The 13,641-nt window shown below is 38.5% G+C and overlaps 1 protein-coding gene across 5 annotated transcripts in view; it reads left to right on the top strand.

Annotated features, from left to right (window-relative positions):
- Positions 1-11,772, top strand: part of LOC143209812 (cell adhesion molecule Dscam2) — a 275,660-nt gene extending 263,888 nt beyond the window's left edge. For 4 of the 5 annotated variants that reach the window (XM_076425979.1, XM_076425978.1, XM_076425982.1 and 1 more), the window contains exons 23-26: positions 1,089-1,243; positions 5,623-5,842; positions 7,201-7,291; positions 9,498-11,772. In XM_076425979.1, coding sequence (XP_076282094.1) covers positions 1,089-1,243; positions 5,623-5,842; positions 7,201-7,291; positions 9,498-9,756 — 725 coding nt within the window. In that variant the 3' untranslated portion in view covers positions 9,757-11,772. The remainder of the gene's footprint in view (positions 1-1,088; positions 1,244-5,622; positions 5,843-7,200; positions 7,292-9,497) is intronic. The other variant, XM_076425983.1, reaches the window with a different exon arrangement.
- The last annotated feature ends 1,869 nt before the right edge of the window (positions 11,773-13,641 follow it).

The raw sequence follows: 13,641 nt of genomic DNA, 5'->3' as shown, positions 1-13,641 counted from the left end.
TCGTCTGATTTCAGAAATAGTCAGATATACACTACCGCTCATAAGTGTTTAAGCACTCCTCTTTTTATGTATTATTAGGCGGTGTTGGGCAAATTTTATTTTAAATAATAAATAAACGTGCTTTAAATTAAATGAATTTAGATAATTCCAAAAGTGATCTATCTATTATTTCTTATCTGCAAATAAAAGATTATTTATTATTTGTGCATTGAGGTGGAAATCAAATAAACAGTTTTTGGTCTTCTCTTATTTCTTGTATTTTGTATACATATACAATGAACAATGAACACATGCGCGTTTTTTGTCTGGTGGGCCTAGCTGCCTATTAAAAAAATACAATTTTATTTATTATTTGTCAATACAAATAATAATTGAAATTCTATTTGTAAATAACAATTAACTTTATTGTTTGAAATAATTCTATTTAGACTTGCTCAAATAATAAATAATTATTTTTACCTTTTATTTGAATATCCAAATAACAAATAAATTGTTATTTAAATTTTTATTTAAATAATTATTTTTTTAAATAAATTTACTTATTGTCCAACACTGATTATTGGTACAGAATTGTGTTTACCGAAAAACATTAGAATTAAATGAAATACTTATCTAAAATGCAGTTCAATTGTATACAGGGTGTACAGGGTGAATTTTGTTCATAACATTTTTCTATATTATTACAAATAACGGATATATTCAAGGTGGACATAGTTATTGCCCACCCCATTTTCTGCGTGGCTGGAGCCATAGAGGAGATATCAAGGTCACCTTGATTTTTTTAGTTTTTCATTTTTTTGTCACATTTTTCCTGAGTTTTTATTTGATTTATGCTCTTATTGAGAGTGCCTAAACACTTATGAGCATTAGCGTACGTAGCAGTGTTTGTAAAAGTCCGGGTGATTTTGACTTGACATTGAAATGAAAGATTGTCTCATTTGTCATGTGTGAAATCGGTGCTCAGAATGTAGAATTTGCATAAAGATCCGTAGTCTAGTCATAGTATAGCGAATCAGCGAGAGAGTTTTGATGCACGGAGAATCTGAATCGGTGATCGATAAAGAACTCACATTGGAAAATGATTGCAGAATACTCGGAGGACATATACCCGTACGCGACGTTCCAGCTGGAGGCGAGTGTCCCGCCAGGAGGCGACAGTCGATGTAATTCTGCCGCGCCACTTCAGACCTTCGTCTATCACGATCCTCGTCTCTCCACCGCCGACACTCTTCAATTACGAGAGGTATCGTCCACCGTTCAGTTTGCTTTTGTCATTCACGATCGCTTTTCCACCATTCACCTATCGTATCTATTCACCCGAGCATCGAGCCACTGAGAAAACACACTTGTGCACACCGCATGCCCTTCCTTCGTCCAGGCACGCAGACTATCTTCAACTCTAAATGTTTAAATATCCGAGATAAAAGTTCGTACATTGACCAACTTCGGCATACGCGATCGACTTTCGTTATTGTCCCAGCTACGATGCAGTATTGCCTCTATACAGGGTGCGGAGCAAATTAACCCCCACGATTTTTCAGCCCCTTCGGGTGGTCGGATAGAAAAGTGTTTCGTACCAAAGTTAATCAGTATTTAACCGACAAGAAATTGCAATTTTTTAAATTAAAAGAAAATCGATTTTCAACAAAAAATCAAGGTCGCTGTCATATCTTTTAATGGAACTGGCTATTTTGAATTTCATAATATTGTAGGCGACGTCGAAACGAATTCAACGACCTGCTATACTATAATTAATTGCCAGAATATTTGAAATATTTCGACGGTACGTAGTAGCAACGCCTCGCATTTAGAGGTAAACAAATGAACGTAAACATTGCTTGAGAACTTAACTCACAAAAAGATTAAACCGACTTCGAAAAACTGCACTAAAAAGTATAAAATAATTTCCATTTAATATATGTGAATACACACGAACTTAAATACAATACAATCTTTTCGGAGGCGGCACAAAATTGAAAATTTTCGACACTGGAAATTACGAAAATCCTTAAATTCCTCTACATGCTTTCACATATTAATGTATCTTCTCTTCCCACCTACTGACTTCCAAGCCCACCATATTCCAATGAAATCATAATCAGCAACATCTGTCATTTGGAAAATTTTTCATTTTTGCGCCGCCTCCGAAAAGATTGTATTGTATTTAAGTTCGTGTGTATTCACATAAATTAAATGGAAATTATTTTATACTTTTTAGTGCGTTTTTTCGAAGTCGGTTTTATTTTTTTTTTATAAAATTTTTTTTATTTGACACTTTTTATCTCTGTCAGCCGTCACATTCCAAATCGTAATTTATAAATATCTGAAAGCCGCAATCGATAACGGTAACGACGTCGCGTCGTTACTGTTCCTAATATCTAACATTCAGCGGAGTTCACAACGGCATCACCACCCTACATTTTCGCAAATAAAATCGTAATTAATAAAAAAAATGTAAAATTTTTTTGCACGGGACCATCCCGAGAACATACTCTACAAGATGCAAAAGGTTTCGTTCCGATTGGTCCATTCATCTCGACGTAATCGGTGAACATACATAGAAAAAAAGCGGAAAAAAAAGACACGTACAGATCGAATTGAGTAACCTCCTCCTTTTTCGAAGTCGGTTAAAAAACCAAATTTATACGGAGCCACATTGAAAATACAAATGTTAAACGTGTACATGTAATTAATTAATAATTAAATTAAATTTTCGAACTGCATCCCATCTTGTGTAACGCAAAGTTCTGCTCTTTGTCGAAATATTTCAAATATTCTTGCAATTGATTCATGGCGATATTATTTTTCAAGGTCATCTGGAAGTCATTGTATAGCAGATCGTCGAATTCATTTCGACGTCGCCTACAATATTACGAAGTTAAAAATACCCAGTTCCATTAAAAGATATGACAGCGACCGTGATTTTTTGTTGAATATCGATTTTTTTTCAATTTAAAATATTGCAATTTCTTTTCAGTTAAATACTGATTGAATTTTGGTAAGAAACATTTTTCTGTCCGACCATCCGAAGGGGTTGAAAAATCGTGGGGACTAATTTACGCCGCACCCTGTATACAGTCTTTCCTCGCATAGTGTTACTACCTCCGGAGTACGAAGGCTCAGAAAACGGAACTTTTACCAACGTATTTGTGAGATTTTTCTAACTTATTAGTCTACATACGGCATTATTTACTGGCTTAAAGGAGGATAAAAAAGCAACACTATCCGTAGAGACAAAAGTTACACTATGCAAGGGAAGACTATATATCCACTTACAGTGGAGAAATTGGGTTGCCCGCTCACAGGTGCACTCTCTCTCTCTCTCTCTCTCTCTTCTAAAAAAGATCTCATCTTTCTGTTCCTTAAGATTTCATTTGCAATAAGATCTATACTCAGTATATTTGAAAAAACATTCCGCCGTTAAATCTCTCGAACAAACATTCTCTAGAAACTATCTATATTAAATAGTCTGTGCTACTATAAAAACAGCTCGGCAAAGAATATGCGATTTCTGCGAAGTACTCCGCATAAACCGGGCAACTTGTAACACCGTCTCGGGTGAAATATTCTGTACATCATCGAGTTATTGCGCAACGCTAAAAGGAAGAACACGTACGATCTTTTATCTCATCTGAATGGAAACGTTCCTGTTTAAAGCTTCGCTTCCCTCTCCCGAAGTGTTTCCCGACTGACCGAGAAAGTAGAACGAATAATAAAAAAAAAGAAGCCTGTGATACGTAACGATAAAGGAAGGGTGTACAAATTCGCATCAGCATGCTGCATCGGTCTCTGGCTCTAACTCGCGTCATCGCACAATCCCGATCACAGTTTCGCGTGCACATTCGCGTCCAGTTCGCCGGGGAGCTCTCTGAAATAATTCTCTAGCGAGACGATACATTGTTTTTATTGAATTTTTTTCGTATTTTTTTTTTTTTTTTGTTTAATCCGTGAAGCAATCCAGGATGTCGAGAGACACGTTACGCCGTGGAACGTTTACAGAAATATTAGCAACAATGTTAGTAGAGAGGCGCGCGTGTCCGGATCGAGTAGAACAGATGTGCATCATAGAGAATTCGATCATTGTGACTGCTGGTCCCACCTTGCTTCGTTTCGCATCTGTCCTGATCAGTCCATCGAGGAACCGCAACACCGATAACAAAAAGATATATTCTTACATGTATATTTCGCCATTCAACACATCTCTCGCCAACTCTTGTCATAGCTCGTCTAGCTGTAGCATAAGAAACAAACTATCAATTTATTCACCCGTATGCGACATCATGTTTTCGTTATTCGATTGCGTATAGAGACGTAGTGTGGATCGTCGCTAGATCAGTGCCATTGATACTCTTTGTGGCTCGAGAATTCTCGAAAGATATTGCGTATAGTAGATTATCAACTAGAATAAACTGCACCTTATATGTAGAAATGAATCGACAAACTTTATTCAGAAGCGATAAAGGCAAAACACGTCTTCACGGTTTGAAAGGAACTCGTCAAGTGAAGGATTACTCGGGCCAGAAAAATTGCTTTTGTACGGATTTTTATACGCGGTTTTATAAACAAACTGAAATTGAACCGTTCGTTCCTTGTGTGGGATGATAGATTCATTTTCATAACTATTTCATAGCTATCAGAAAGCTAATTTTTTTGAGGAGTGTAGTAAGCAAAACAGTCGCGTCGCCGTAGCAGCGACAGTGATTTTAAAGTTCATATTTCAAATATCGCATTATCGGCGAAAACGGAGCGCAAAGGATTAATATGCACAGAGTTATTTATCGCTGCTTTAATCACAGACTCGCCCCAACTTTAACTTCGAGTACCCGAATATTGTAAACTTTCGGGAACCCAAACTTTATAATCTTTCGGGAACCCGACCCGAACCCGAAATTTCGGGTGCTCGCCCACCCTTACCAATAATTGCATTGGTAGAATATAAAGTAGTCTTAAAATGCAAATGATCACTTCGTAAAAGTAACGAAAACATTCGTTCGCCTATTTAAGCCAATGTTAACGTTGAGCAAACAATTAGTCGTTGACCGGCGCGTTTCCTGGCTGAATCAACATTGCTCCCTTAAATAGAACTATAATTTCGCTTTGTAACCAGAAGTCGCCCATTCACTATTGTTCGAAAGTTCTTCGATCGATAGGAAGTTTGTTCATCTCGAGTAATATCAGGTTGTAACAGAGACGGAATAGAACTGACTAACAAAAGTATAGCTTCAGTTTCTTATCACGTCCCATGACTACGCGTTGCTGTGCTATCGTTAGCGATTCACAAATAAAAACACTGAAGATCATTATTTGAATTTAAAAAACTTGTTTCTCGATATACTATTAAACTCGTAATTAAATGCGTTAATACTTTGTTGCTGTCAGTTCAGCTTGTCAGGCATTGTTTCAGTTCAAAAATCAAAAGTAACAACTATCAACAAAGGCTAGGTTAACTCATATACTTACGCGTCAGTTTGAATCGACGATGGCTCTGATCTAGAGGCTGTAGCCTAACTGTATGAGTAGAAGGAGTGGAGGATTGAGCGAAAGATCGGTGTGGCGCGTCTCCTCGTTTTTCCTCGTGCGATGTGCCAATTCATCGACAAAAACAATTCCGTCTGATTGCAGTCGGATTGCAACCGGTACACTAAGGTGCGCGGAGGCCGTTCGTCCTCTGCGCCGTTGCACAAAACGCGGAAAGTCAGTCAGGGCAAGTCCGAGTCGGAGGAATACGACACCCTGGGTTCGGATAGCGACACGGAAGTCGGGACCAGCAGCCGAACCGAGTCTTCCAATCACCTCGTCGATTCGCACCACTCGGTGTCTGCGGCCGACTCGCGAGTCCACAGTATGCAGTCTTTCATCCTTTTAAATCGGTTTATGCCTACTCTGTCTCTTTCTATTTCTTTTGTTTGTTTTTTTTTTTGGTTGTTCTTTTTCTTCATGATATCTCTCCGATTTGTCTGGATCTGTCTGTCTGTCTCTCCGCCACTTCTCTCTCTGTATCCGCGTAGCCTCTCCTTCTCGGGACTTGCGGGACTGTTGCGACCCGCGACTATTGTATACTGTTCGATATATACCGCACCGTTTCGCCTAACTAGCATCGTGGAGTTTGATCATTGTCATTGTCAGCCTCTCTTGCACGGAAATTCTCGGATGGCTGTACAATTATTGAAATTACTAGCCGCCGAACCATTACGAAAGGGCAGAAATGATCAGCGAAAGGTAGCCACCTCCGATTTTGGCGATTTTCTGATATTGGAAAAATTCTCGCTATATATAATAATATACAGGGTGTTCATTTGAATAATTTCCAACTGAGTATCTCGAAATGTATGGAAGATATTAAAAAAGTGTAAAACCAAGGATTTGGATGGCGTTTTCAAGATCATTTGAAGGTCAACTTTATTTTTTATAAAAAAATTATCCTACGAAAATTGCTGGTCTTTTTACGTACAATAAGATCCCATATAATAAAAGATCTAGGTTTCCATGTGAAAAAACAAAGTTGACCTTCAATTGACCTTGAAAACGCCACCCAAATAAAGATACTGCCCCCCTCTTTCCTCCTCGAAATCCTTGGACACGTGTTTTACACTTTTTTAATATCTTTCATACTTTTCGAGATATTCGGCTGGAAAGTTTTCAAATGTGAACACCCTGCATAACGTTGAACAAACATAATAAATAATAAGAAATTCATTAGGATCTCGTACAAAAACCGTGCATACCTAAAATCTTCATCAGTTATTCGTGCTGTCGCTTGAATGCTGTCTTTAGCAGGCCTTGGCCTCTGCCGCAGTATCGCCAGACCAGGGGAATACAGTTACCCCCTCTCTCTTTCTCTCTCTGCCAATACACGTAGAATACTCGTAGAAGGGGAAGGGGCAGGGTGGGAGAGAATTCTTAATCTGGCGACACTGGTTCGCCGTGATACCTGTCAAGGACATGGATTTTTAGCCGCGTCACGAATAATTGACAGCATCTCGAACAAAAATCAGAGGAGGAGAGGCACGAGATCTTCTTCCACGCACCGCAGTACCACCGGAAGTCTGTTCCTGTTGCCTGTCTACATTCGTTAGAGTGCACCGATAATATGACCGAGCATTCACAAAGCTTGTTATTGTCGTGAAACGAATGGAATCGAGGAGATAGTACGCATAGGGGCGGATCATTCAAGCAAACCGGATGGTTTTCTATTTACAGACTTCCTGTACCATGGACCAGAATCTAGCACGTCTACAGAACCCTCACCGATTTTTGAGAGAAAATCGTTTCCTGGACGGGGAAGACCCAAGTAAGAGTCAATCCATCTATACACACATACATATACAAGGTGTGGCCGGACGCGTGGTACAACCGGGCAACTACGTGTACGAATAAATCGAAAGAAAGGAATAATAGTTTTTCGTTTGACGCTTCGTTCTCGAGGAAATCGAGTTTGAAAATGCAGCGAATACACGTGCTATTGCGTAGGAATCGTCTGTCGCGTCTGACCATGATCAACCAATTCTACTTTGTGCATATACTAAAGCAGCGCTCGGATTTACTTACTCGCGACGCACCGTGTGTCCAAACGGCGAAATCGTGGTCAAAACCTCAAAACTCGCTTCAATCTGGACAAAATTGAACAAAAATTGGTACACGAGGGTTTTTGGGTTCGTCGATTACGAATCTGAACTTAGAAGTTTAAAAAACAAAATAGCGAATCCAAAGAATTGTTTTTTTCTCTAAAAAATTTTCATATTTAAAAATTCGAATTTATTTCAATGTACAACTTACAAATCATGAGTTTATTTATTTACGGATGAAAATCTATAATACATAATTAGATATAACATGACACAGCGAAAAAAACATAGAAAGTTCAGTAAAATTTAGCCACAACCCTGAAACAAATCAAAAGAAAGCACGCATGACGTTGCTTCATTGTGCATTTACATAGTGGTCTTACAAAAAAAAGAGCACTTTCGAGCAGCCGGTTTTTGCAAATACAGAAAGATGACAGTGTTAACTACAAGTTCCAACAAAAATTTTAGCGCAATTTTGTCCAGTGCACAACTTTTACTCTACATGTTCAAAATTTGCACTTAAAACTTTTCTGTTCATGTCTTCTAATAAGGTTTATAATTATACAACGTAACCATGAAGTATTTCAGGTATACTAGTAGTCAGAGACATTCTAGTTACTTCCAGGAACAGCATCCATTTTAGCTTTCACACAGTTCCTCACAGCACGCTTACTGTACGACTAATGAGCGAAAACTTCGAGCTCTCACCAATTTTAAACTCGATTTTCTCGAAAACGAAGCGTCAAACGAAAAAATGTTATTCCTTCTTTTCGACTTATTTTTACATGTAGAATCGGTTGTACCGGCCACACCCTGCATATCTTTGAGAATTGTGAATCTTTTAAATTCAACCTTTTGCAAATCAATTTCACCCTTTTGCAAATTAATTTCTCACATTAAATCTACTTATTTAGATTAAATTATATATTTACATAACGGCGTTGCTACTGCGAGGGAAACACAAGACTCAATACAAATTAATTGAAAAGAACAGCAATTCTCACAAACAATACTCTAATAGAAAATAATAAGTAGACTGCGGATCTTCACGCAAAATAAAAATTGTCTGCATCGATTGCAAGAAATAGAAACTAAATTGAATGATATTTCTTCCCTTAATGATTTTAATAGTGGAGAAATCATATATTGACATCTTAAATTCTTTAAAAAATTTTCAACAATTTTTCATTCCATCCACTCAATTTTGCTATAAATGCATCAAGATCCGCAGTCTAATAGCACTGTCCAACAGCCAAAAAGTATTTCGATTCTCACTATGCGATTCTTATAAAGTTTTTCGAGCTGATTCCAAATCTGTCCTTAATTTTTCTCCTAGACGTACAGTTTTTGGGTAAATTGAGTTTTAAAAAAAGACATTTTTCAACTTTGAACAAATATTGTGATATTATTATAAAATATATTGAAATGTTCTTTACAGTAAAAGATTCTGTAGACTTTCCCGCATACTGTGATATCCAATATTAATACATTATGATTGTTTAAACATGTTTAAACAAGCACGTAAACAGAATTTGTATTATGGACCAAATGACAATACATACACCTAAACTCAGTTTACATTTTTTTCAGTATTCATACAGTTCTGATTACGTATTTCATTTCGAAATTTCAGCAATAATCATTAATCAATTATCCGATTGACGATTAATAATCGTTAATCGCAATTAACGACTGAAGTAGAAATTTAATCGTTAACCGCGATTAACGATTAATAAGTATTTAATCGTTAACCGCAATTTTAACGACTAAACTAGGAGATTAATTGTTAGTTGCGATTAACGATTGAAGTCGAAATTTAGTCGTCAATCGTTGATTAATTTTTTGCCCAACACTGCCGTGTAATAAGCCATGTAACAGTAGAAAGATTTTGTTGGACGCGAAAGAAAGTTAATCGCGGTTGTGTTTGATTAGGATGTTACAGCTGGCGCGTCATACCGGCGAGGAGACCCGTTCCAACTTCGGCCCAATCTCCGGGTTTGGCAATTCCAAGCACCAGTCGCACAATTCCTGTTCCAATCGGGACCAGGAGCGTGACGGATCGGGAAGCCTGTTCATCCCCAAACTGGACCCACCCTCGGGGTTCTCCGACGCGTTTGAGCTAAGCGAGGCGGAGTGCGATCGCGGTCACAGCAGCCAACGAAATGTCCGCGACTTCGTGATCGCGGTGTAAATAAATGTAGAACCTACGGTGAACCTGTCCTCCACGTAAAAGATGCTGCGCGAAATTCAAGAACACAAACGAACGACAGCCCCGTTCGAAACTGATCTCGATATGTAAAACAAATAGAAAGTAACATCAGACAAAAACGAGAAGAAGAAAGAAAAAAGAAATGCAAAACGACAAAGACACGGAGGAGAAGCGACAAAAGAAAAAAACAAATCTATGGTCCGTCTTTCGTTAATTAATTAATAGTACGGCCGTGACGGCACGGCTAATTCAAGACATGTAGTCCCACTGTTCGTGTTCCTGGCCTACGTCGATAAGTGACGGTGTCAACTCCCAAACAAACAAATTGTACTGACCCAACTAATGTGTTCTTCGGACTGCGAGCTCGTTCGAACCGTTCCGTCGCGAACGCATGACCATTGTTCGCGTTTCATTTCCGTTTTCCCGGTTCGAGGGACCTCGCGACACGCAAACAATCGCGCCATAACTTCCGTCGAGCGAGGATTCGATCACAACCAGAGTCGCCGGATCACAGCAGAATTACCCCCTCTCTGCCAGTAACGGATTAGTCACGTGATAGAAGTTGTAGCGGAAGCGTGGGGGAATCGCGTCGTAGAAGGGGAACGGTAGAGCGGGGACACAAGTCTGAATCTGACGGCTCTGATCACAACCAACGTTTCCTCGCGTCGCTCGAGAGAAAATTGATCGATCGAATTTACTGACTGCCATTTTGTTTCGATGGAACTAATTATACTCTATAAGCGGCTACACTCGCCCCAAACCTGACGAAGTTGGCGGATTCACGTTAATGTTATCCTATGAAACAGTGCTGCCCGACAACGGCATCGTTCGCTCGCCCACACCCTCGAATAGGCCGCCTGAAATCATTTTATCGTTACATTACATTGTTTAACAAGTTTAGTTTGTTGAACAGATGTATCAAAACTTTATGTTCACTGCGCCAATTCATTCAATAAAATCTTCTTACTAATAGATTGCAGATTTTATACATTTATGGCAAAAATGACTAGACCAAAGACAAAAGTAAAAATATTCAAGTTCTGTTTGTTTAACGCTGTTGCAAATCGAACAATTCTGTGCATATTCTTTTATCGCGCAGTGATAAAGTTAAGACAATTCATCCGACAAGATCTTATTACTATAGACTGCGGATTTTATGCATTTACGACAAAACTTATTCGCATATAATGTTCCATGTAAATAAAATTTTCCGTTAGAAGGAACGTTTCGCTGTGCATCTCGGCGCGTACAAAGAGGGCGGTGGAGTAAGAAAAGTCCATTTCACTCGTTAGCAAAGTACGGACAGCACTGGTTTAAAGTAAATGTGAGAGTACGACGTCCTTTGAGTCCGTTTCACGGAAAGACTGCGACAAGGTGTTTGTCTGTAAGTGATTTAAGAGTTCGCTCTCGCTAAGAGGAGGGCCTCCTATTACCTTTATTACCGTAACGAAACGCTCGGTTTTCGATTCGTTACGAGCGGCTACGTCGATTAACGCGAATCGTCCTATGCTTAAAAGACTACGTTTCAGCAGGATCACGAGATAAAAGGCGGTTTTCATTGCATCGAACGCATATCCCACGGTGATCAGTACACACTACGCGGTTTGTTACGAGTTTCCTTGGTCTTCCAGTTCCGTAGAATCGTTTCTATCAGCTGATTTCCGGCGTCGTTCCTTTTTCAGAACGCGGGCATTACTCACGAGCCGGCGCGGCGGCGGCGCGGCTTCTCTCTCGTCTCCGCGGAAACGTGTGTTATACGTGTATAAAATTAAGCAAAACTACGAAAAGGAGATAGGCGACTTAAACAATAACTAAATAAGAATTAACGGAAGGATAAAAGGAAAAAAAAAATGCCATGATGTTCGTCGTTGTCATCGGTGTCGTTTCAATTACAGAGAGACTGAAACGTTTTAGTAGACAGGCGTATAGTGTAAAGCGATTAAGAAAAAAAAAAACAAGTAAAGATTATAACGTTGGTGAAACAAACCGAAAAAAGCATATACATAAAAAAAATAAAAACTACCGTATCGTCTGTAAAAGTGTCTGTAATAACATGCTAAACTTGTACGTACGTGTACCTCACCCGAACCGCAAGAACGCGATTCGATTAACGATCGACGGACCGATCCGACGCGATGCGATTAAGGAAACCCAAGAAAGTGTACTAACGGATCTACTCGATCGACGTTAATTCAAAGAAAATAAAATATAAAAGGCGAAACACACGCACCCACCTATGCATATGTTGCCGTCGAATCAGTTCACTGTTCACAACGTTCACTCGGCAATGTGACGATGATTTTTGAGTCTCGTGACTCTCTCTCACTCTCACTCTCACTCTATCTCTCTCTCTCTCTCACTCTATCTCTCTCTCTCTCTCTTTCTCTCTCTCTCTCGTTATGTCGAAACCCGGGTCCAGCCCAAGGCGACACCGCGGGACACAAATGGAAAAAAGATATCGATCTGTTGACAAATCGTATACTTTATAATATATGAAAAATGATTTACCACGAAATTCGTACTATTGTGTTTTAGACGACTTTAGATTGTTTATATTCTATTTACTTTGTAAAATATACAACACTAATTCCATAATGGAACTCCCACCGTCTTCTGATTATTCTCTCCTCCACACACACACTTCATAGGCTAATAATAATAATACATTATACAGGGTGCGGCGCAAATTAGTCCCCACGATTTTTCAGCCCCTTCGGATGGTCGGACAGAAAAATGTTTCGTACCAAAGTTAATCCGTATTTAACCGACAAGAAATTGCAATTTTTTAAATTACGAAAAAATCGATTTTCAACAAAAGATCAAGGTCGCTGTCATATCTTTTAATGGAACTGGGTATTTTTAACTTCATAATATTGTAGGCGACATCGAAACGAATTCAACGACCTGCTATACAATGACTTTCAGATGACCTTGAAAGATAATATCGCCATGATATTTGCCAGAATATTATTTATATTATAAATAAACATTGTGGATGCTCATTTCCTCAACTGTTGTCCGTTTGTGTCGCAAGATCTGTTAGTTCATTACATGAAATTGTGAGATACGTTATAACAATGAACCGGTACGCTAATAGTGAATAAATAAATATGTTAAAAATATTTCACGAGTGCAGAGGAAATGCTCGACAAGCTGCAATGTTATATGCGGAACAATATCCGGATGTAAATCATCCATGTCCGAAAACATTTCGTAATGTTGAACGTTATCTACGTGTAAATTTGGTTTTTTGTGAGTTAAATTCTGAAGCAATGTTACGTTCATTTGTTTACCTCTATAAATGCGAGGGTGTTGCTATTACGTACCGTCGAAATATTTCAAATATTCTGGCAATTGATTCATGGCGATATTTTCTTTCAAGGTCATCTGAAAGTCATTGTATAGCAGGTCGTTGAATTCGTTTCGATGTCGCCTACAATGTTATGAAATTAAAAATACCCAGTTCCAAGAAAAGATATGACAGCGACCTTGTTTTTTTGTTGAAAATCGACTTTTTTTAAATTTTAAAAATTGCAATTTCTTGTTGGTTAAATACTGATTAACTTTGGTACGAAACACTTTTCTGTCCGAACACCCAAAGGGGCTGAAAATCGTGGGGACTAATTTGCGCCGCACCCTGTATACATATGTTACGGTAAATGTGATTGATTCGGTGATTATGCATAATAACCGGTTATTATATATAGTCTCCACTAATTGTAAGTTTGCCGGTTGTTATGTATTAGGTTGGAAAGAAAGTTCTTACGGCTTTTGTTATTTTAATTTTATAATAAAAACCGCAAGAAGTTTCTTTTCAACGTAATATATAATCACCAATTTATTACATTTACCGTAACATATACATTA

Source organism: Lasioglossum baleicum, chromosome 6 (genome assembly GCF_051020765.1).
Source record: "Lasioglossum baleicum chromosome 6, iyLasBale1, whole genome shotgun sequence".
Classification (NCBI taxonomy): domain Eukaryota; kingdom Metazoa; phylum Arthropoda; class Insecta; order Hymenoptera; family Halictidae; genus Lasioglossum; species Lasioglossum baleicum.
Note: the sequence above shows the minus strand (reverse complement) of the source record. Positions and strands in the feature narration are given on the sequence as shown.